The sequence below is a fragment of the Lynx rufus genome, unplaced genomic scaffold (genome assembly GCF_022079265.1).
Source record: "Lynx rufus isolate CCGP_SWC_20201006 ecotype Redwood Valley unplaced genomic scaffold, mLynRuf1.p SCAF_15, whole genome shotgun sequence".
NCBI lineage: Eukaryota > Metazoa > Chordata > Mammalia > Carnivora > Felidae > Lynx > Lynx rufus.
Window position 1 is genome coordinate 62,757,163 of NW_025814829.1, and position 23,705 is coordinate 62,780,867.

Below are 23,705 nucleotides of genomic sequence, written 5' to 3' on the forward strand. Positions count from 1 at the left end.
CGCACTCTGTCCCCCCATCCCATGGCTGGTGAGAAACTGAGGGAAAGAGGGAGGGAGCGTTATTTCAGTTGGCCTGACGCCGGTGCTGTTCTTTGCTCCCAGGAGCAGAGGGTGAGCCGTTGAGGGCGGGTGGACAGAAGTTGCCTCCTGGACCGTTTCCCCTCTTGGGTGTTGATACGACTGTGCAGCCGAGTGAGCCTTGCCCCGGGGCAGGAGGGAGGCTTGTCAGGTTGGGGCTCTCAGCCACGGAGGCCAGTAGTGCACGTTCTGTCACGGCCCAGAATATTCCGTCTCCGAAGACCACAGCAAGACAGAGGAACTCGAACGTGGGTCGGTCCCTCTGTCCCAGCAGCACCTGCTCTGCGCCTGCCGCCCTGCTCTCCCGCGCTCCGAGTCTTGAAGGCGGCTTCCGGTCTCCGAGTGGCAGTGAGGCCCTGCTTCCGTAGGAGCGTTTCTGAGAGTTCCCCAGACGCGGCCCTGGCAGTGGTGCCTTGTCCCGTTCCAGCCTCGCACACTGTCACACAGGGTCGCCCTTCCAGATCTCTAATTCTTCCCGTTGACACAGAGCAGGGCCAGCACCTGGGTCCCCTCAGCCCCAGCCGCCAGATCAGTGCGTGACCCGGGTCCTCCGTGAGGAAGAGGGAAAAACGTAAAAACCCGGTGCCTGCGAAGCCCATGTGGTAGGAAGGAAGCCGAGCAGGGACTGGCGACCCCATGTGTGCCTCGATGGACCCCGGCGCCGACCTGTCCCCCGCGCCCCCTCATTACCATCCTAAAACCCATGCCCAGGGCGGAGGTTTAACGTGTCAGCAGACTCACAGCCCAAGAAGAAGCAGGACCTTTAAAGTCCCATCTCTACGTGCTTACCTGTCCCTGCCTTCCCTCTTGACCCTCCCTGACCTCTCCTCGGGGACATGCTGACCTGTCCCTGCCTTTCCCCCCCCCAACCCCCCCCTGACTTCTCGGGGCCCCAGTAAATCCCTGCCTGGAACAGCCATCAGCCTCTCGTCACTTCTGCACTGTTGGGTCACAGTGTCACTTCTCAGGTTAACACAGGGACCTTTGTGATACACCAGCTTTGGCCCCTGTCCCGCCCCCTCCCCTGACCACGTTTGTTGTCACTCCAGTGAGGCGCATTGTTCTTTCACATGGAACCACTGCTGGGATGTCCCTGCTCCCTGGAACAGCCCCCCCCCCCCCCCGGGCCGAAAGTGCCTCTTCCCGAGCAGCCCCGCCCAATCCCTCCCTCTGGGTTCTGCACAAACTGCTTTGTGCCCACCTGGACCGTGGCGCCCACACCAGATCAGCTCTAAGCGCCGGATGTGAGTTCTCGTGTTAATTCAACACACGCTTCGTGAGCCCTGCCTCACGTCTGCTGGCTTTCGGGTGCCTCCTTGATTCTTAGCTCACGAAGAACTTCGATGCTGAAGTAACGAGCAGACCTTTCAACCCTTGCTTCCAGCTTAGATTTGCTTATTAAACATGGACTCACTTGCTTCCACTATCATCTTACGCTCTGCAGGGCACAGGTTTGGAGTATCTGTGCTTTAACACAAAACGTCACGGCTTTGCCATTCTGCCCGGTGGCCTGGGTTGGGCATGCAGAGGAAGGTGAACTATAGACATTATCTTACTAAAACATCAAAACTGAGGAATAGAGTATCTTCCTTTTATATTTGAGAAAACTGAGGCCCAGAGAGGTTAAGCAACTTGCCCTTGGTCACACAGCTAACAAGTGACATCTGGGGATTCGAACCAAGACTGGCTTAAGTCTAAAGCCTCTGTCCTCCTACATCCTACTGGCTGCTTTGTTAGGAAGTGGAATTCTGTGTCGTGTCTCCTGGGTCTGTAAGAGGTTCTGCCTCCATTAACTAGTATGACTCGAAACAACGATAATCTTTTTCAAATAATGGATAACGTTTCTTCGAATTCAAGCAACTAGCATCAGAAGCCTCTAGGCGCGAGCCACTTGTGAACTCTCCAGTTGTGAAAACCAACCGCCTGTTGAAATGACTGTCGGGTTGCAGGTCAAGGTCTATGGAGCAAGATGTAGCCACAGAGGTAAAAACAAATGCGTGATTTAACGATTTCCTATGGAAACTTTTGAATACATATGGAAGAACAGTACTTGGTTAAACCATAAGCAGCGGCTGTTTTGCAGCTCAAACACAGCAATGTACCGTCACCTGGTCCAAACACAGCAATGTCACCTGGTCCAGACAGGGTGACTCCCCACACGCCCCCACCCGGCTTCTCCGCCGATGAGCTCGTCGCCGGTCTCATTCCCTCTGTCCGTCCCTCAAGACTGCCCGCCATGGATTACTGGGAAATGAACCTGAGACGATGTATCATTTAATCCATATGTATTTCAGTTCAGTGATTTTTTAAATGGATACCGTGGGGGCGAAGAAATAGCTACCCTGTTGTCCAGCCTCACGAGTCAAAGATTTAAGGAAATGGGTGAATGTTTAACCCCCGGGACAGTCAGGAATGTGTCCACCTATCCTCCGCAGAAGCAGAAGTGGTTTCTAGATTCCGGAGAACAGTGGACGTGTCTTCTGGGGCTGCCCACCGAGGGGCTGAGCTCACGCGGCACACTGCCGTTTGCACCATTTGGATTTCGTTTGGGAAAATACTATCTGCGGTTGGCTTTCAGAACTTCTGGGTTGTGAGTCGCCTGTCGGTGTGTCCCCTCCGTGATACGTGTTGCCTCGGGGTCCCCGGGTGGGGCGTGGGGGGCCCCGCTCACTCGGTCTCCCCCGGGGAGGACCCGTAAAACCCCACCTTGCAGTTAAAGGTGGGGAACCCAGGAACGAACTGCCCAAAAACACCGTCAGTGGGGCCCAGGGGTGGGGCCCAGGTGCTTGTCCTACGACCACAAACGCTCGCCAGCCTTGAGATGGGGAGATGATGGCTTGGACTGATCTGAGACCACCTTCCCACCCACCACCCCTGCAGCACATGGGCAGGGGCAGAGCAGACCGCGGGCGGGGCCCCTCCTCCTGGGCAGAGCCGGCTGGCCTATCCTCTGATAATGGGAACAAAGGCAGAAGGAAATGGCAGAAAAAATTAAGTTTCCTTATGACCTGCAGCCCATGGAGGGACACCTGAAGCTGGCAGGGGAAATGTTTCTCCAGGAACTCTCTACCTTAACGCCTTAACGTCTTAACGTTAATGCTTTGTTAGAGAAAAACAACCTTAGCTTGACAATAGCCAGGCCTCCAGGATCCTGGGAGTTTCACATATGAAAGTCCTTTTGGAAACTTCTGTCCTTACCTCCCCAACTCTATAACCAGTCACTCCCCACGACCCCAGGGCGGCCCTTTCTACCCCCGGATCCTGTCCCCGTCCTTTAATGAAACCACCTTTTTGCACGGAAGACCTCTCAAGAATTCTTTCTTGGCTGCCGGGTCTGAACCCCAACCCTTCAGACCTCACGTGCTCCATGGAGGGTGCCCGGCGCCCAGGCCTCGCGTCCAGGCTCCGGGCAGTAAGAGTGGCGACACCGGCATGGGACGCACCCCCATCTGAGCCTGCACGGAGGGCCCGGGGTTTCCATTCACCGCTTCCTGACGGGTTCCCACCGGCGGGCCAGGTCTCACGGAAGTTCTTCCGGGCTGGGACTTGCCCCTCCTAAGTCTTCTGCGACCCCATCGACCCCGATGGCTCTGATAGTTTCTCCTGAGCCCAGTGGCAAGCCCTCTTCCGGGACCCCCCCCCCCAACCTCCAGGGAGGCGAGGTGGGTCCCGGGAAGCAGGGGGTGTCTTGTCTACTTCCGCCCCTTCCACCCTTCAGGGGGGTGTCCGGATGCGCCCCACCAGAATGAGGAGGAACCCCAGGAACAGAAGACGGGGGACAGAGGGAGGAGGCCGGGGGCCCTCGGGGAGGCCGCCTGCCCAGCCTGCAGCCGCTCACAACACGGACCCGCCACGGGGCGAAACCACGGCGCGAACGCCCGCCTCCCACGGTCTTTTGAACATGAAGACTGCCTGGCCCCCTTCCCTCAGCACGTGTTCTTCTGTCCCTTCCCCGGAGAGCTGGTCACCTCGCTTCCCGAGCACCCGAGTGCGCGGATTCCGCCGTCTGGCAGCCAGCGAGTCTGGAGGCAGGAGGCCCAGAGCGGCGCACTCCCTCCGAGCTTCTGATCGGGTTCCCGCCGGACAGGGGGCACCTCGTTCACACCGCGCCTGGCACCTGCCTCGGTGTCCCCAGGGAGCCCCAGGGAGGCCGAGGGGGATCCAGAGCAGAACCTTCCAGTTACAAGGAAGTAAGTCACGGGGATGTGACGCGCGACATGGGGAATGCCGTCGGTACTCCTGTCACGGCATCGTGTGATGGCAGAGGGTGACCACACTGTTGTGCGCCTGAAATATGGACAGAACATCGCACGCCGATTATGCTTTAACGAAAAAATGTTTTCTCGTTAAAAAAAAAAAATTTGTGGCAGTAATTTGAAGAAATTCCATGAACGAATAGATGAGAAACGTTTTGCAGCAATTTAGAAGGTAGTGTGTTCACAGTGCTTTTGATCTCCGCTTCCTCGAAAAGCTCAAGAACACTTTTTCGTGGAGAACTTCACAAAAAGAGAAGAAATACAAGGAAGGGATTGGCACAAAAGGCACGTAATGGTCTCTGGGGGGACGGGGTGGGGTGGGGCGGGCGCCCAGGGTCCTCTGTGGCGCGCGTGTCCTGCTTCGTTCCTGTTGACCCACATTATTGAAGTACAACTGTGTACAAAACACCGTGCCCACTGAATACGGCTGGAGGAGACTGGAGATAAGCGGCCACCTGTGAAGTCGTTATGACATTCCGTGGCATAAACCTGTCACCTCCTCCCACCCTCATTAATTTTCCTGCTCGTGATAAGAACATGTGACCTTAGATCTACCCGCTTTCTGAGTTTGTAGGCAGACGGCACGGCGTTGGTAAGCACGGCTCGGGGCACGACACACACACGGTTCATCTCCTGCGACACGCTTTATGCCCTTGGCTGGTGACCCCATCCTTGCTCTGTTGTGACCCTTCAAGTGCTAGGTGGACATTTTACGCTCCTTCCTGTATCTGTGGCATCTTTCACAAAGGAAGCATTTTTAGAGTCGGGGCTGCTTTCGGGAAACACGGCACGACTGAGAGTCGCTGAGGGAGACTCGATCTCAGGCTCAAGGTCACAGAGACAGTTACACGGGCCGGGAACCCTCAGCCTCCCTCCAGCCCTGACTCACCACACAGATGTGCCCGCCTCCGGGGCTGCGGGTGGCCTGCCTGTTCGCGGGGTGAAGCCCGTAGGAGCACCTTCCGACCCAGCAGACTGGTGTCTCGGCACCTGCTCCTGCCCTTGCCCTCCCCGGGCGCCAGGCCCGGCAGGTGTTTGCTGAGGTGAAAGGGCGCCTCTGCTTGAGAGTCTGCGGGGTGGCCCGGGCCGGGGGCAGGCGGGCTGAGCAGTGAGGGGGGATTGGGGACAAACGCAGGGTCGCAAAGCTCAAAGAAGGAGCCTGGGAGACGCTCAGGTCGCCAACCGCGAAGGACCCCCGTTTCTGTCCACTCGGGCCCGTGGTACGTGCCGGCAAGTAACGCCAACCAAGGTCATCAGGGAAGCGCGTCCTGAAGCCTGGTGGGCACGGCCGTCCGGCGTCCACCGGGGCCTGGGACTGGAGACCCAAGGGCAGACAAAGATCTCGTGAATTGGTTCAACAAAAAATGGTCCCTGGCCGCTCCGCTCTGAGCACACCCAGAGTCCCCGTGGGGCTCTCCTGGGGGTGGGGGTCTGGTCAGTGAGCCGGACACACGGATGCTCACGTGCACACGGGGCACACGGGGCCCAGGGGGCTCAGGGGGCCGAGCGTGCCGTTGTGCGCGGACGCGTCGGGGACAGCAGACAGGCGGCCGGCAAGGCCCGCGGGGCTCCCCTGCGTGGGATCGTGGCGTGGGCCCTGTGGGCCCCTCGCGGCCGCAGCCTTGCAGCCGGGCAGTCCTGTGTCCGTGCGTCTGTCCTGCCCCCTCCGCGAAGACGCTCCGGGGCAGTCCCGGCAACCCGCCGGGTCAGCAGGTGAGGAAGGTGACCCCCGACGGCGCGAGGAGCCGGCCACAGCCAGAGGAGCGGCCGGCCGGCCTCGCGGCTGCAAAGCCCTTTCTTTACAGACACAACGGACGGGCGGGGGCAGTTGGGACCCGTCCCAAGTTGCCGTCCCAAGGCAGAGCGGTGACTCATCCGGGGAGAGAGGACTCAAGTCCTGGAAGCCTGGCCTCAGGTCCACACGATGAGGGGGCGCCCGGCTCCGGGTCCGCTGACCAGCTCGTGATTCGCTCGCGATGCTGATGCTGACCTTCCTGCCGCTACAGGAATCCCTAGAAACTTACAGAAAGGTGGCCGAATCCCACTTCTCCGAGACCAGCACTGTTCACGTGTTTCAAACGTTATGCCTAAGTTTTCCTCCCGTCAGACGTGCCGGGTGGTTTTGTCCCTGATCAACACTTCCCGTCAAATAGGTCTCGCGTCCCTGACCGGTCACCTGCCTCTGTCCCTACGCTCCCTCCGGGACGCGGGGCCCTTGGGGGACAGATCCCACATCTCTGCGGGCCTCCCCACCATCGGGCCGTTTCCCTGACGCCCGCCTGGTGCTTCACAGGGCGCGCCGGGCCGGCGCCCGAGTCGCGCTTTCTTTTTCGTCTCCGTGTTTAATTCCCCTCCTCTGCCGTCAGTGAAAACACGCAGGACTTTCCCACACGCACTGTCCGCCCAGCTTAACAGAGGCACACGCACCAGACGACTGGACGGCAGAAACCGCTGGCCGCGGTGCCGACCACCCGAAAGCCCAAGGCCGAGATGCAGGCACGGTGGGCTTCACGTGGAGGCTGGAGGCGGCCACCACATCACATCTCCCTCCCTGCACCCAGGGCCCCTCGGAAGCCAGTTCGAGGGACGGGGGCAGAGGCCTGACCCGGCTGGTTTTTCGGCAGAAGGGTGGCGAGCGCCGCCGGGCTCCGTGGGGAGCGAGTGCCCCGGGCAGGGGAGGCGGCCCCCGCGGCCAAGCGATGGGCTGGTACCTGCAGGGAGCAGGGCCCTGAGCACGACGCTGTGCGCCTGGAGCAGATGAATCAGACCCGAGTTTCGTGGGACACGTGTGAGCACGTGCCAACACGGGGAGTTCGCTGCCCAGGGTGGCCATCACAAGGACACCGGCATGACCACGTGGGAAGTGATTGCATCCACCGTGGCCCCGTGTCTGATAAGGCCCCATTCTGAGGTCTGGGGGCTCGGCTTCAGCACGTCTTTCGGGGGAGACGGTTCAACGCACAGCACACGGCCAGGGTCCTCCTCCTGGGGCCTCGGACAAGGGCAGTGCCGCCAGTGGCTCCAAGGCTTACGCTTCGTTGGCACTGGCCCCGGGGACAGGACGGAGACCCGCGTGGTGGACGGACGTGGGTGTTCCATCTCGAGGGGACATCGCAGGTCTTCGGGGCCCCCCACCTCCCACCCACGTCGTGCAGAAGCCTTCCCGGTCTCTGTGCCTCTGGGCTTTGCCTGTCCCCTCCCCAGCAGACTAGCCGTGTCCCCAGGAGACACGGTCAACCAGAGCGACAGGCTTTGGCGGGTGCACACGCCCGGCTCCCTCACCCCTCTGTCGTCAGCGCACACCCAGGAGAAGACACGGGACCGATGCGGGGCTTCGGGAGCCGCTCCGAGGTCCCGACCCTGCAGCCCCCACCGGGACTGCCCAGGCACGTCCGCCCAGGCTCGCTCGAGGGCCACTTCCGTCCTGATCCCGCTCCCCGCGGTCACCTTCCAGACAAGCTGTTTGTACCCACACCGTGACCTCAGGTCGGCCCTAGGTGAAACCCCGGCAGCAGCTGGTGAGGAGGCGGCCGAGGCACGCCCTGCGGGCCGGGGAGGAAGGGTCCCGCAGAGACGCGGTTCCGGGCAGAGGCGGCCGGAGCCCCTGGAGCCGCTGGGTCCCGAGCGTGTGCGCGGCAGACCCCGCAGCCGGGGCCCCGCCAGCGAGTGGGGGAGCCGAGGCCGCGTCACATGACACAGGTCCCGCGGGCACACGCGTGTGCTCGCTCACGCGTACGTGAGTCCCGGGGGAGGCGGGAAGAAGGCGCGAGGCCCGCCCGCCCCTCCCGTTTCGCCGCCCGCCCCGCCCCACCGCACCCGCGCGTCCACATTCAGGCGCACGTTCACGGCGAGCTGACTTCTGAAAAGCCGACGTCACGCGGCCATTCCAGTCCCGGGACAAGAATCTATTCAAATCAGGCGGTTAGAAAAGCAGGTCATGTCGGTAACGCGGGACGTGCGGGTCCCCAGGCCCAGAGGCCCCGGTGGCAGGCAGACCTTCCGCGGGCCGGGGTTGTGTCCGTGGACCCCAGCCGGTCCGTGGTCCGTGGACCAGGGGCCGGCAGCTGCCTCGAGCCGAGCGGGGTGGGCGCGGCTGCCCCTACACAGGCCTCCCGCGCAGCGACTGCTGTGGGTGCCGGTGCGCGGTTAAGACTTGCGCTTCTTTTCAAACAGGAACGCCCGCGTCGCGATCACAGGCACGGAAGGCGGAGTGGTGGCCTCGGGGGCAGGAGGAGCGTCTGGGCAGTCGTTCCGTGGGTGTAGACGCGCCCGTTCCGTAGGGGGGGCCCGTTCCGGAGCTAGCCGTGCGGCAGACGGCTGGTGACCGGTTTCAACACCGCGGCGTTCCCAGGGGCAGGAGGAGCTAAGGCCAGGCGGTGACCGTGCCCTCAATACAGGGTCCCCCAGCGCGTCCCCCCCTCCCCCGCCCTGGGAGGTGGACGGAAGGACAGGGAAGCGGCACAGAGGCCTTTGCTGCGGTTTCTCTTCCCTGTTGTCTCCAGGGTGTCCAGAGGTGACGCGGTGTCCTCCAAGCGCCACGGAACAGCGGTGGCCCGGCCGGGCTCCCTTCCCAGGGCCCCGCTCACAGGCCGGGGCTGGGCCCTGGGCCCTGGAGCTGGGTCTGCAGCGGCCGCCCCCCCACTCCCGTCCTCCCAGGCAGGGGCGCTCAGTGCGTCCCGTGCCCACCTCCTTTCTTGCTGGCTAACTGGGCCCAGGTCCTGCCTGCTTTTCCAAGAACAGGGGCGAGGTGGTCTCTACAGAGCTGCGTCCTTTGCAAACCGTATGATTCTGAGCCAGCTCCTTTTTTTTTTTGAACTGTTTTTTGTTTTATTATTTTTTTAATGTTTATTTACTTTTGAGAGAGACAGAGTGCGAGCGGGGAGGGGCAGAGAGAGAGGGAGACAGAATCCGAAGCAGGTTCCGGGCTCCGTGCTGTCAGCACAGAGCCCGACGCGGGGCTCGAACTCACCGACCGTGAGATCATGACCTGAGCCGAAGTCGGACGCTTAACTGACTGAGCCGCGCAGGTGCCCCCTGAGCCAGCTCTTAAAAGCGTTCGGTTTGGGGCGCCTGGGTGGCTCGGGCAGCTGAGCATCCGACTTCGGCTCAGGGCACGATCTCGCGGTTCGTGGGTTCGAGCCCCGCGTCGGGCTCTGTGCTGACGGCTGGGAGCCCGGAGCCTGCTTCCGATTTTGTGTCTCCCTCTCTCTCTGCTCCTCCCCTGCTCACACACTCTCTCTCTCTCTCAAAAATAAACATTAAAAAAAAAAATGCTAGGTTAGATGTGCGCTCCGGGCCTCGGGAGCACTTGGAGGAGACAGCTTGAAGAGCAGCAGTCACGCCCGCCCGGCCACATGGCCAGGAGGTGGGGGAGGAGGGCCACATTCCTGGGAGTGACAGGCCTGATCCCGTCTTTGACACTTCAGTTGTCAGACTAATTAGGAAGTGGGCCCTGGATTCAAGAAAAATGTCGCAGACTCTGAATTTGTTTCCTTAGCTGCACAATGAGGATGATGGGACTGACGGCACACGGGCAGACCCCGCCCCCAAGAGCCCCCTCGGCACCGCGAGCCCCCCACCCCCCACCCCCGGGCAGGACTCTGCATATGCAGCTGTGTGCATCCGCCGGCTTACTCCTCCCCAGAAAATTCGTTTGCCCTCGTAACACGTAACTCTGCAAAGCGGCAGAGATGGTCCCGTGCAAACCTGTGCAGAGCTAGGGCAGCGTCCGAGCGGCCGGGTCCCCCGGGGCCTGGAGCCGTGCCAGGTGGCCCCTAGAGGTGCAGAGACGGCTGGTCCTTCTCCCTGGGAGGCGGGGAGATGTTGGGGCCCAGCCCTCAGCGCAGAACATCCCCCCAGTCAGACCCAGGGCCCCTCGCACGTGGCCCAGCACCCTCGGTCCACATGGGGAACTGAGAGAGGCGGGTGCTGGGAGGCAGGTGCTGAGAAGGATCTAGTTGAAGCTTGTCGTTCCGCGACTACTCGGAGAGCGGGCGGCCGGCCTGACTTTGTCTCTGTCCCGCTCCTTTAACCGAGTCGTCTGATTTGAAAGGAGATAACGTGGCTACATTCTCGTAGGGCGTCGTCACGCGTCTCTGGTCCGCGGAGAAAGGAGCCAACACCGGGATGGGTGGACCGCGTGGGGCCCGGGGCTCGGGAGCTGTTGGCCGGGCACCACCTCCGCTCCCGAGGGGCCACGGGAGTTTGGGTTCTGCTCGGGTCCGTCCTGGGGTCCGGGCCCCCGGTGGGTGGCGGGGGAAGCCCAGAGCGCGGCCTGGGGTCCGCGGGTCACATGTGCTCAAGGGGGAGAAAGAAACTGTCAAGAGTGTGTTGAGTCTGTCACTCCGTCTCGATTGTCGCTGAGCCCTCTCGCTTGTATTTGTTTTTGAGACGGTAGCCGGAGATGAAGAGTCGCTTTTACAAACTGGGGGGGGGGGGGGGCAGCGTGTGAACTGGAGTCTGCAAGTGGGGCGCAGCGGGGAGCCCCCTCGGCTGAGAAGCACCGGGCTCCTGACCGGGGAACCTGGCTGTGGGCGGCCCAGACACCGGGGGGGCCGCAAGGGGCACGGGGCCGGGGGCCCTCTTCCCGTCAGCGCTCTGACAGCCCCAGCCGGCGAGGGGACACGATGCGCCGGTCAAGACAACAGCCACCGCAGAGGAAGGCGGACGGTGGGTGTGTGCTTGGGGCTGGGACACCTCCGCTAAGTGGGAGGGAAACTCGAGGCCTAAACCACCACCCCCCACCCCGGGCTCCTGCCGGCCCTGTTCCGTTTTGACAAGTGGCTGTTCACTCAGGGTCGCTCCCGCCCCCCCCCCCCCGCCCCGACGGCCCGTCCAGCGGCCTTGGGGGTGTAGATTAGAGGCCGTCCTGGATCAGCAAACTGCTGGTCTACGAGGGTCCGGAGCCCCACGTGGAGGGCACTGCAATTCCTCCAGGCCTTTCCCACAAAGCCCCCATTCTCTTCTTTTCGCCGGGGCCACCGATAAAAGGACGTGGGCTGTGAACACGCTCTTTGTGTGTCTGTGCATCCTGCCTTTTGGGAGAAAATGCCAGGTGTGTGTCCCAGGCCAAGAAGGGGTGTGTCGCACCCCCACGCAGCCCCGTGACAGACGACACGTCTCGGACAGGGTCCCAACCCCTTGCTGAGCCACGCCCGCCTGAGCTGCCTTCCCAACCGCCCCGAGGCTTGCGTGTGTCGGTGTGGGGGAGAGCTTCCCTCCGCCGGGCCCTCCTGGGCCGTCGGCCACGGCGGGCCGGACCTGGCGACCACAAAGCCACGAAGCCGCCCTCTTCCCCCCTGCTCCTCATTCCGTGTTCTCAACCGCGTCGACGACTTTCCAGCCGAAGGGCACCGGCCCGAAGCAACCTGCACGGCCTGCCCTTCTCCCACCTGGGGCTGCCCGGGAGGTGGCACTCGCCTCCGCCCCGCGTGGCTCCCGCCCTGTGTCTCCTCCCCCGGCCTCCCCACCGGCTGCTGCCGCTCCAGGGTCTCGGGCTTCTGGGGTGGCGTTTCCGGGCCTGCCGGCCCATCCTTCTTCATTCCACATGACTAAGGCTCCTGGAAGACGCTCCGGCAAGACAAGAGAGAACACATTTCCTCATCCGACGCGCAGCCTCCCAGCCGGCAGGGCGAGTGCGACAGGCGCCCCGGCCGTGGCCCGGCCGCTCCGCACACACCCTCGGGCCAGTCTCTCGGGCCCCACGTTTCTTCCTGAGAAAGTGTGGGCTCCCTCCGTGCTAGCCCAGCACGAGGTACGCAGTGGCCTGCAGGCGGCTGTGTGCCCCCCCTCGGCTGTAGCCGCACGGGACCCCCCTGTTTTAGGGGGGACCTCTGCACGCGCAGTCCTCGCCCCAGAGCATCAGCTCTTTAATTTGGGACCGGGTTCTGGCCGCGTCCTCACTGCCTGACGCAGTGCCTGTAGACTGAATAAGGAAATGCATTTTTGCTCTGAGTTTACACGCTGATGTTCCAGAGTGGCATTTTAGGCCGGCCCTTTCCTCAGCTTCTGCTTAGGCGCTCGGTGCGTCGGGGTGAGGCCCTCGCCTCATCTGGCGCTCACCACGCCCGGCAGCCGTGTGCACGCCGCCCGCGTCTCCTCGGTCCCCTTCCTGTGCACGACGGGCACGTCACTTAGGGGAGAGCGATGCCGGCGTAAATACTGAACCTCTGTGGCAGGCTCGTCTGCAGAGGCGCCGGCCGGCATCCACATCGGGGGCCTCACGGGCAGCGGAGGGGCTGGGGAAGCTGCCCTGCCCTCCCCCCGGTGCCACCCCCCCCCAGTGCCACCCTCCCCCCAGGAGAAAGTGGACACAAGAGGAAGAATCTGAGAAGTCCGGCGGCAGCTTGGGCTTTGGGCTTTTTGACTAACCCCTGCTGCGACACGTTCGATAAAAAGCCAAACTCTAAAACGCCAGAGTTGGGATGGTTAAAAGTTTAAACCCCAGAGATACAGCCTGACCGCAGGCACGTAGGAAGTGCTCGCCCAGGCCCTGGAAGGAACTCGTTCTTGTGTGTTCCTGAGCCGGGCTCAGCAGATAAGCCGCCCCTGCCACTCGCCCAGGGCGGCCTCGGGCCAGTTTCAGCGCTGCCAAGCCGTCTCTGTGTGTGTCGCGGAAGGATGAACCCAAGGAGGCCGGATGCAGGCTCTGCGGGCGGTAGGGTCGCTGTCTTCGGAACCCCACACGCCCTCCACCTTTGGCTTTGTTCAAGGACCATCTCCGTAAGTTGCTCTCCATCTACTACGAGCCCACCTCAGAGCCAAGCGTGGACCCTGCTAGGTCTGGCAGATGACAGTAAAGATCTTTCCTGCCCCCCGGGAGCTACCGCCTCACGGGGACACAAACCACACATGTATAAGCAGAACGCGGGGCCGTGAATCATTCGGGGAGTCCAAGAGCGGCGCTGGACTGCTGGGGAGTGGGGACAGGCCGCAAGGGCTGGCGTGACTTCTGAGGTGAGCCAAGCGGACCGGAAGGGGAAAGGAAATGTGGGCAGAAGGGAGTTGTGCAAAGCCACGGGAGGATTTCACACGCCCCACCCTGGAGCTCCCCAGGCGCCAGGCCCGGCCCCCCGAGTCAGAGGCCTCTCTTGGGAAAAGTCACTGCTGGGGACAGAAAAGGGGCTGCTGGGTTAGGAGACCCACCACCCAGGTGAGGACAGGTGACGGGACCGCCAGCCACAGGCCTGGGGAAGGGTTAAGCGTGTGCACCAAGTATATTGAGGGTGACCAACTGGGCGTGTACTTGTGTAGTGACGGGGCTCGGAGAAGGCAGAGCCGCCTGACGGGGGGGGGCGGCGGATTCGGGGGCCATCAGCCTGCGTGGCTGCGTCCCGCAGGCAAGGACAGCAGGAGAGGACACAGCAGACTCAACGCATCGAGTCCGGGGCGTGCTGCACAGATGGTGTCGTCTGTCATCGCGTCAGTGCTCTGAACGCTGCTCACTGTTCACGCGATGGTTCTGTAAGCAGTAGTTCGGGGACCGGGGATTTTCCCAGGCGGGAGGGCCAGGAGGGGAAAGCAAAGTCCTGTGGGGGTGAGACGAGGTCTGTCAAGCAGGTTTGCTGGCCCTTCGGAGGCCAAGGCTTCTGTTTTCACCCTGAGCGGGGCGGTCATGACGTTAGAGGAATGTTGTCACATCTCACAGTACGGCTACCTGAGGGCTGTGTGGGAGACCTCCTTGACTTTTTGATCCCGCGTATTATCTTTAAATACTGTACCGCATTACACTAAATTCACCCACGTGACCGTCCGGGGACGCAGGGCTGCGAGCCTGACACCCGGGATGCCGGCTGCCGGAAGCCACTCCCTGCCACCAGATCGCAGCCCGCTTCCGCTGCAGTGAGATGACACGAAACCTCAGCTCAGCTGCTCCTAATTTGAGTCTGTGCGTCTGAAAAAGGAAGTGAAATGTTGGATGTGATTAAACGCGGCACCTTCTTTGGGAACAGGCTACGAGTTTCAGCAGTGTGATGTAAGTTCCGTGTACAATAGGAGAAATTAAAAATTCGGCTTACAGGGAAAGAGGTGTCCGGATCGTTCTTTTTGGAGGGCAGTGACATTCTGAAGTAGACTCACCCCAGTACCGTATTAGATGAGGACAGTCAAGTATGAAAATGTCACAAACGCTACCGTGATTAATAGCTCAGTTTATTAGCTGTTTTAATAAAGTACAACTTTATAGTGAAAATAACATACTAGAAAGAGCTTTTTTTAAAGCTTTTTTATGATATGCTTACAAAACCTCAGACACCAGGGAAAACTTCCCCCACAATGACGCAGCACACACGTCTCCTGTGAGCGCAGCTGAAGGCGGCCAGGCGGGCCGGCTGTTGACAGCCAGGTAAGCTCCTGGTGGCGCGGGGGTCACGTGCAGACACCGTAAGAGGGGCTTCTCAACATCGCGGTCCTGGATGAATAATGCAGAAACGCCACTTTTCAGCTGTGGTGAAGTTTCACAGAGGACCTTCCTTCGGCCGTAGTGACACTTACTCCAGTGCTGCCTTGCCTTTCTGGTGCCTCTTCATTCTCGAGTAGGGGCTCACTGTATCATCCATCACAAAGTCGTACAGGACTTTGACCCAGGAGGTGTAGTGAGGGAGGCTGTCATAGTACTCAGCCGCTATCTTCCTCACCTACGAGAGCAAACACACAGCAACGCGGGTAGTGAGCGCTGACCGAGTGCAATCGAACGGGACAGACGGATGCCCAACACAGACACGGAGAAACCACCAGACCTTCCGCCCTCCGGAAAGCCAACACTTCGGGAAAGGCAGCAGCTTCGGGAATTCTAACACAAGGCAGTTTGCATTTCAACACCAAAATACACTTGACCCTCGAGGATTATGGACTCTTTCCCATCACGCTCTGAACTGTGTATTTTCAATAGGTGAGCTGTGTATGTGAGTTACAGCTCAATAAAGTGTTCAAAAGAAACCTCGTCACGCACACCGGTTAACAACATGCTAGTTACATGCATTGTCACTACTTGGTAAATACCAGCTATTCGCGGAGGAAGCAGAATGCTCCCTGATACGCACTGGACAGGAAGGGCAGGAGACGGAAGGCGACCACAGCACTGAGGACGCGGACACGTGTAAGGAGCTAAGGACTAAGACCGCATGCACCGAGCGGGAACCAAGAGGACACTATAGAGCCCTGGGCCTTACGTCAAGTGAACCTGAACCGAGCCAAGTGTGCTGGGGGCTATTCAGGAAACTTGTGAGTTCAAGTACCGCTGACCCTCGAACAACACGGTGTGAACCGCGCAGGTCCACTTAACACACAGAGGTGTTTTCCAGATACACGGTGCAGTCCTGTAAATGTGTCTTCTCTTCCTTATGATTTTCTGAACATTTTCCTTTCTCCAGCTTACCTTACTGCAAGGACACAGTACGCAACACTGTAACATACAAAACATGTGTTGACAGACTGTTTACGACTGTTTACGTCATCCGTAAGGCTTCCGGTCAACAGGAGGGCTATTCACAGTTACATTTGGGAGGAGTCAAAAGTCACATGTGGATTTTCAGCCATGCGGGGAGTTGGCACCCCAACCCCGGTGTTGTTCAAGGATCAACTGTATGGTTAATGTTGAAAAAAATGACTTTGTCCAAAGGGCAACCACCTTTATAGCCTCTTTAAAAAGTAAGTAAAGGGGCGCCTGGGTGGCTCAGTCGGTTAAGCGTCCGACTTCGGCTCAGGTCATGATCTCACAGTTCCTGAGTTGGAGCCCCACCTCGGGCTCTGTGCTGACAGCTCAGAGCCTGGAGCCTGCTTCGGATTCTGTGTCTCCCTCTCTCTCTGTTTCACCACTGCTCACGCTCTCTTTCTCTCTCAAAAATAAATAAACATTAAAAAATTTTTTTAAAGTAAGTAAAAAGTCCACTTCCTCAGGGCAGAAGTGAACACAGGCCGCACGCTGTCTTCGGGCCTGTACTCGGCCAGAAAGACACAAAGGAGCTGTGCCAGTGTCACATTAAGATGCTTTCAAAGTTGTCTTCAGCTGTGTGGTTTCCATTTTATTTTGAAAAACGTGAAGCTTAGAGAAAAGTTGAGAGAAGAGTAAAACAGACACATGCCCTTTCCCCAGGCCCCCCAACGGAAACCGTGAGTCTCTCTCTCTGCACAGATTCACACCATGTAATTTGCTTTCTTTGCTGAGCCTTTTGAGAGTAAGTTGCAGACATTCTGTGACAACCTACCCTCACGTTCCACCTCAGTATTCCCCAAGAACAAAGACCTTCTCCCACAAAGCCATGATACCATGTTCACACTCAAGAAAGTGAGTATCCGCACGGTATTAGCTATTACACGGTATAGGTTGAAAGCCTCCCCACGGACCCAAAGTCCTCTCTCTGGATTTTTCCTTCCTCAAGCACAAATCCAGTCCACAATGATTTGTCCCCATTTAGTGTTCATGTGATGTGTGTCTGTCATCAGTCAGCATTTAAAAACCTACAGGGAAATCCAAGCGTGTTCCTTCATGTGCTCCACAAACAACACACGCAAGTCTGACGGGCAGGGAGACAGACAGTCCCTGCCCGCGGGACGTTTGCAGCTCTGGAATGGATCGTTCACAGACCGTGCAGGCCAATTCCATAGGACGTGTGTATTTCCCAACAAGCCTGCACATAAATCTTAGCTGAGCCCATCGATCTAACAGTGATAAAGCAACGTCAACTCCGGCTCCCTTTGCACAGGCACTGCTCGATCTCGGATATACTTTGCAAGCTGGCAGACCCTTAGCTCCTAACCCCCAAGGGCCACCCCCAGACTTAGGGATTCGGAGAGGAAACCCTGTAACACTGGGGGGGCGGACTCGGGATCTCTACTTCTTGTCTGCTTTGATGAGCAACTCAGGTGGACAAAATACATTAGATTCCTTTTAAAACGGGCAAGTTACGGGCACCTGGGTGGCTCAGTCAGTTAAGTGTCTGATTTCGCCTCAAGTCACAATCTCATCGTTTGAGTTCGAGCCCTGCGTTGGGCTCTGTGCCGACAGTTCGGAGCCTGGAGCCTGCTTGGGGTTCCGTGTCTCCCTCTCTCTCTGCCCCTCCCCTGCTCATTCTCTCTTTCTTATAAACATTAAAAAAAATAATAATAACAAAATAAAAAAATAAAATGGGCAAGTTACAACCGATTTTGGTCACATGACCATCAGAAATTAGAATGTTTCAAATCCTTTACTTACCAGTGGGAGGTTTTTCCCGGGAACGTTGGGGAAGTCATGGTGTTCATTGTGGTAACCCACGTTGAAGGTGAGTAGATTCAGAGGCCCGTAATACGAGTAAGTTTCATGTCCCTTTAAGAACATGTAATGTTCGGCTATAAAATGTCCAGAAATCGGATGCAAACCTAGACCGAGTAAGGATGCTGCCAACATGTAGACTAAAGATCTAATTCCGAAAACGCGGTAAACCATAATGTCGAAAGTGATCTGGATCACAGTGTTAACCACTTCCAGGTAAGAAATCGGTTTGGGGTTGATGAACAGAGGTCGAAAAGCGTAAAAGAGAGGCTGAAGGACAACCCACACGAACTTTCTGAAAGTGGTACAGAAAAACCAGCCCTCGAAATCGGTGGGAATGTCCACATCGATGCCATCGCCCCCAAGGTAGCGATGATGGTCCATGTGATACCTCTTAAAGGAAACGGAGTATGGCACACCAATGGGAAGATTAGCAAATATTCCGAACCAACGATTCCACAGAGCTCGGTTGTTGCCGAAGGCGCTGTTGTGGGAGACCTCATGGATAGCCAGGGTCATGGAATGGTTAATGCAGCTGCCGAAGGCGTACGCCCAGAACAGGACCCACTTCCAATCCAGGTCCTTCACCAAGTAAAACGCAACCAGCTGAGTGAGAACCATCAGCACTATGATCCAGATCAAGTTGGGATCGGGTTTCATCAAGGACTTTATCTCTGGATACTTTGCTGTGAAGAAAAAACAATCAATCAGGAACTGAGTAGAGTACATGATAGTTCTGTAATTCTAATTAAGCCCACGCCGTTAAATTAACCCATGAATTAATTTTTTTTCTCCAAATCATTAAACGCCCTCTATTAGAGGGAGGGGTATGTTCTCATAGTAAAGGTACTAAGTACCATGTTGCCACAAATTGAGAATTTATGCAGTAAAAATCAGCCTCAAAATCTAGAGTCTCCATGCTAACAGAAAGAAAGTCACACATGAGTAAAGATTTCATGGTATCCGATTCCCTTCTCACCCCTAGTAATTCTTTGTATATAAAATTTATAAGTTTTACAAAGTTGTGATCATAGTCTGAGAAATCTATCCTAGTGTCTGACAGAATGTATTATATACTTATGACAATACATGTATATACTTATATATCATGCATATGCAATCTATTTGCACATATAAATACTATATTACAGACAGTATGTGCTGAGATTTCATAATTTCCTTTACAGTGACTAAATCACTTCTGGTTGCCAGTTTTAACTTCTACCCACTTCCCTATTTGTAGACATTTAGATTTCTAATATTTTTGCCAGCGTAGGCTTCTTACAGTCATCAGGATAATACAGAAAGGATTCTGCTGATTTACAATGCCACTTTCCTAAGGGCTCATTTCTGTGTTACAACTGCTAATTTGTTGGGTTCTTATTCTCTCTGTTGAGCACATGCACAAACATCCAAGCAGGAGGAAAAAGGCCAATAGCAAAAACTCTGCATCTCAGCACGTGTCCCCGAAGGGCAAATGCTGACTCTTCTCTGGTCTCACGGCCTGCCTGTGGAGGGAAGCCCAGGCATGATGAACCTTTGGTTTTATGTGCTGCTGAGTAGGTTTGACCCAGGATGGCATAAGGACAAAGGACTTTTTACTTTTTTTTTTCTTAATATTTATTTTTGAGAGAGAGAGAGAGAGAGAGAGAGAAACGGAGCATGAGCGGGGGAGGCGCAAAGAGAGAGAGAGGGAGACACAGAACCCGAAGCAGGCTCCAGTCTCCGAGCTGTCAGCACAGAGCCCGACGTGGGGCTCGAACCCACGAACCATGAGATTGTGACCTGAGCCGAAGTCAGGACGCTTAACCGACAGAGCCCCCCCAGGTGCCCCAAAGGCCCTTTCTCTGGAGACGGGTCATTCAGAATATTTTTGAAAAGATACGGAAGAGAAAAGTGCAGCTTCACCCTCTTTTCCCTACATGTGACATGACGAACTCAACCAAAGCTTAAACTACAAGGCAGGAAGCAATTTCATCCAGTTTTATATATGAGACATGGGGGTGGCGCTAACCCCCGGTGAGTAACTCCCACTTCTCTCTCTCCACTCCCTCTAATCTTTGTTGATTTAGTTCATTTCATCAAATGTTAATCAGGTTGTAGGCAAGAGACCAAAAAAAGTAACCCTACAGGCCTAGACGTGAATTAGTTTAAAACCAATTTTCCTCATATGAATGAAAAGTTGTTCAGTCATTCGTTAAAATAGGAGCATTTGGGGAGCAATTTCCACCACAGGAGAACAACTGTTCAGTTAATTGGTGGATAAGCAGTAACTCACTGATACTAAAATATGTACTTCTGTTTAGACAGAGCTCCGGTATTTTCACCTTATATAAGGATTCAATGGACACATCTGCCACAGCATAGAAGGCGATACGCATTTTATAGGTATTCTAAAATCAGGAGGGGCATGTGGGGGGCTCAGTCATTTAGGCCTCTGACTCTTGATTTCAGCTCAGGTCATGATCTCCTGACAACACCCCACCCCACCCCACGTCCCCAGTCCCATGTCCCTGCTCTGCACTGACAGGGCAGAGCCTGCTTGGAATTCTCCCTCTCTTCCTGCCCCTCCCCTGCTCACGCTCTCTAAGCGAACATTTAAAATAAAAAATAAAATGATGAAACTCCTATGCATTGTTCTCTAGGACAAATCAAGTTGTCCCAAGTGATTCTGTACCAAATTCTTGAAAAGCTTATTTTAGTCTGTAAAGTCTGTGCCACGATGGTACCAATATGAGTAAACAGGGAAAGAGCTTTCTCAACAAATGGTGCTGATTATCCACACGCAAAAGGATGGAGTTGGACCCCTTCCTCACACCATACACAAAAATTACCTCAAAACAGATCACAGACCTCAATATAGGAAAACTATAAAAGTCTTACAAGGACACAGAAGGAAATCTTCATAACCTCAGATGGCTTAGATACTATAACCAAAAACATAAGCAACAAAAGTAAAAAACTGATAAACTGCACTAGCATCCAAAAACGTTGGTGTTGTAAATGATACCATCAAGAAAGCGAACCCACAGAATGGGAGGAAATGTTTGCAAATCACCTATCTCATAAGTGACTTGAACCTAGAATACAGGATGAACTCTTAAAGCTCTTACCATTCGTTACCCAATTTAAAATGGGCAGAGAGTCCGAACAGAGTTTTCCCCAAAGCAGATATACAAATGGCCAATAAGCACACAAAAGGTGCTCAACATTATTAGTCACTATGAAGCCAAAATGAGCTACCATTTCACACATGCTAGAAGGTCTGTGTCGAAAGTCAGGCAATGGCAAGGACGTGAAGAAACTGGAACCCACGCGCGTTGCTGGGGACCATGTCAAATAGTACAGCTGGTTTGGAAGGGTCTGGCCCTTCCCTCGAAATGCTACACACAGAGCTACCAATGACCCGGCAATTCCACTCCTGGCCAGCTACCCAAGAGGAATGAAAACACATCCATCTGACAACTTGCCTGTGAGTGTTCACCGCAGCATTATTCGTCGGTGTCAAAAGGTGAAAACAGCCCCACAGTCTACCAGCTGGCGAACGCACAAGTGAAATGTGGACCAGCCATCCGTACAATGGAGTACTACTTGGCCGCTAAAAGGAATAAAATGCTGACATGCTACAATATGAACGTCAGGCTAAGGGAAAGAGGCCAGCCACAAGAGACCAAGGACTGTATGAATTCGCTTTTAAGAAATGTCCAGAATAGGTACATCTGGAGAGACAGAAAGTAGATTAGGGGTTGCCCAGAGCCGAGGAGTGAGAGAGACTGATGAACACAGGCACTGCTTTTCTGCCCCCAAAACACAACACTTTCACACACATGTCTTGTCGTTTAAGTGTTACCTTTCCTGAGGTTATTTCCATCTCCGCTCCTGAAATGGGACATTGAGCAGTATTTGCACCTATGCTGAAGATTATATTTTCACGGAGACATTTATCACTGACATTTGTCACTCTCCAAGTGAAATGGTTCAGTGATGTTAAGTATGTGGGAAAAGGCTCATTGCCGAGATAAGCATCAATAAGCACCTTTCCACTTCCTTGATTTTCTGAATATTAAATAGATGGCTAACTTCCAGTATTGAGGCGTTGGGTTTTTACAAGGTGGATACCAGCTTATTCTTGTGTAGCACGTTGATAAGTCATAAGTAAAAAGTATCATTATGCTATCTCTTCGTCTAAGTGATTTGCATCATATTTGCTTTAATTAAAAATTAAAAATTTAATTAAAAATTAAAAAGCACACATCCAAGGGCACCCGGTGGCTCAGTCGGCTAAGCATCAGACTCTTGGTTTCCGCTCGGGTCATGATCTCGGTTCGTTAAGCTGGAGTCCCAAGTCCAGTCCCCAGTGGGGCTCTGCCTGGACAGCCTGGATCCTACTTGGGAGTCTCTCCTTCCCTCTCTGCCCCTCCCCCACTCGTGCTCGCTCTCTCTTTCATAGTAAATAAACTTAAAAAAAAAAAAAAAGAGGGCGCCTGGGTGGCGCAGTCGGTTAAGCGTCCGACTTCAGCCAGGTCACCATCTCGCGGTCCGTGAGTTCGAGCCCCGCGTCAGGCTCTGGGCTGATGGCTCAGAGCCTGGAGCCTGTTTCCCATTCTGTGTCTCCCTCTCTCTCTGCCCCTCCCCCGTTCATGCTCTGTCTCTCTCTGTCCCCAAAATAAATAAACGTTAAAAAAAAAATTTAAAAAAAAAAAAAAAAGAAAGAAAACATGCAACTGTATAGGTTCAAGCTACCACTTTACTGATTCGATTTTTTTTAAATGCATTTTAAGTGGACCTACTAACTCCTATGTGCAAACAAGCGTGAAACTTCTAACTTTAGACACCCCAGCAAAAAAAAAGCTTGCTCTCCCTTTTCACTGGGCAAATTGGTGCTGAGACAAAAAATAAAAACCAGTTAAGTACTACTCCTATTCCACTCAGCACCCATCAGTTTTCTGATTTTTTCCAAGAAGTTAAAAGCACCTGCCTTGGAGGCAACGTGACCGCGATCAGAACTCCCCCTGGAACGGCTCTCTCGCCCTTTACCTACTCCTCATCTTTAACATGGGGTAACAGCCACCTCGTTACTGCGAGGCCCTACCCCGGGGCACGTCTGTGGCCCACGCAGCACGCTGCCCGGGCCCAGCATCTGGGGCCTCCGGGGAGGGGGGGCCCTGCGGACCGCGAGAAGCCTCCATCCGCTGCGCGCGCCCTCCGCCCGCAGGGCCGAGCGGGGCCTAGCTCGCCGGCGGGGAAGGGCCCCGAGTCTGCGGCGGGGACCGGCCGGCGCTCCTCCGAGCGTCCGTCCTCCCCGCGCCCCCGCCCCGGACTACGCCCTGCTCCGCGCACGCCCGCGGCAGCGCCCCGGGGGCCGTGGGGGGAGGGTCTCCGAGCCGCCGAACCGCCCGCCGGGGCCGCTCCACGCCCGTGCCGCCACCGGGGCCGCAGCCGGGCCTCCCCGCGCCGACCGCCGGGACCCCTCCCTCCCAGTCCCCCGCCGCCGGGGCCGCTCCACATCGGAACCCCCTCCCCCGCAGGGACCCCTCCCTCCGGGCCCTTAACGGGCCACGGGCGCCGGCGAGCGCAGGCCGAGCTCAGAGCGCGCCCCGGCGGCGGGAGGCCGCGCGCACATAACGGGGCGCGGGCCGGGCCTCACCCAGGATCTCCTGGCGCCGGCTGGCGTGGGGCTGGTCAGTGTAGACCCACTCGAAATCCTCTCGCGCGACGCGGTTCCCCATGGCGGCGGCTGGCGGGCCCCGCTCCGGCTCTCGCTTCCGGCCCGGCTCCTGTGAGGCGGCTGCGGCGGCGGCTCCCGGCTCTTGTCAGCCGGCGGCGGGCGGAGCGGCCGAGACAGAGGCCGGGGCGGGGCCCCGCGGTCCTCCCTCTGGCCCCGCCCCGTCGGCCTCGCCCCGTCGGCCCCATTGGTCCCGCCCTTTGGGCTCCGCCCCCGACGGCCCCGCCTGCTCCATTGGCCCCGCCCCGCCGCCTCCCGGCTGCCTACGCGGAAGGCGGGCTCTCACGCCGCCCGGTGGCGCCACGGCGCGAGACCTCGGGTGAGCTGCGCCGCGCGGGCGCTCGGCGGCGCCTGTCGGCCCCTGCGGGAAGCTGGGCCCGCAGGAGAACGCGGGTGC

The 23,705-nt window shown here is 57.0% G+C and overlaps 1 protein-coding gene and 1 long non-coding RNA gene across 3 annotated transcripts; one reads left to right on the forward strand and one right to left on the reverse strand.

Annotated features, from left to right (window-relative positions):
* Window positions 1-12,361: 12,361 nt before the first annotated feature.
* LOC124510318 (uncharacterized) lies at window positions 12,362-14,357 on the forward strand. The gene is made up of 2 exons (XR_006961673.1): window positions 12,362-13,796; window positions 14,097-14,357. It is a non-coding gene; the product is annotated as an uncharacterized LOC124510318 (long non-coding RNA).
* Window positions 14,358-14,462: 105 nt separating this feature from the next.
* DEGS1 (delta 4-desaturase, sphingolipid 1) lies at window positions 14,463-23,412 on the reverse strand. Of its 2 annotated transcripts, none has more exons than XM_047077177.1 (4): window positions 23,231-23,412; window positions 17,527-18,269; window positions 14,826-14,968; window positions 14,463-14,742 (listed from the first exon to the last, which is right to left on the reverse strand). In XM_047077177.1, the coding sequence occupies exons 1-4, from the start codon at window positions 23,310-23,312 to the stop codon at window positions 14,700-14,702; spliced, it is 1,011 nt and encodes a 336-aa protein (XP_046933133.1). In that variant the 5' UTR covers window positions 23,313-23,412; the 3' UTR covers window positions 14,463-14,699. The 2 variants fall into 2 exon arrangements, with proteins under 2 accessions (XP_046933133.1, XP_046933134.1); XM_047077178.1 differs by adding an exon at window positions 21,054-21,181 and having other exon boundaries at window positions 14,463-14,968; window positions 23,231-23,248.
* Between the last annotated feature and the right edge of the window lie 293 nt (window positions 23,413-23,705).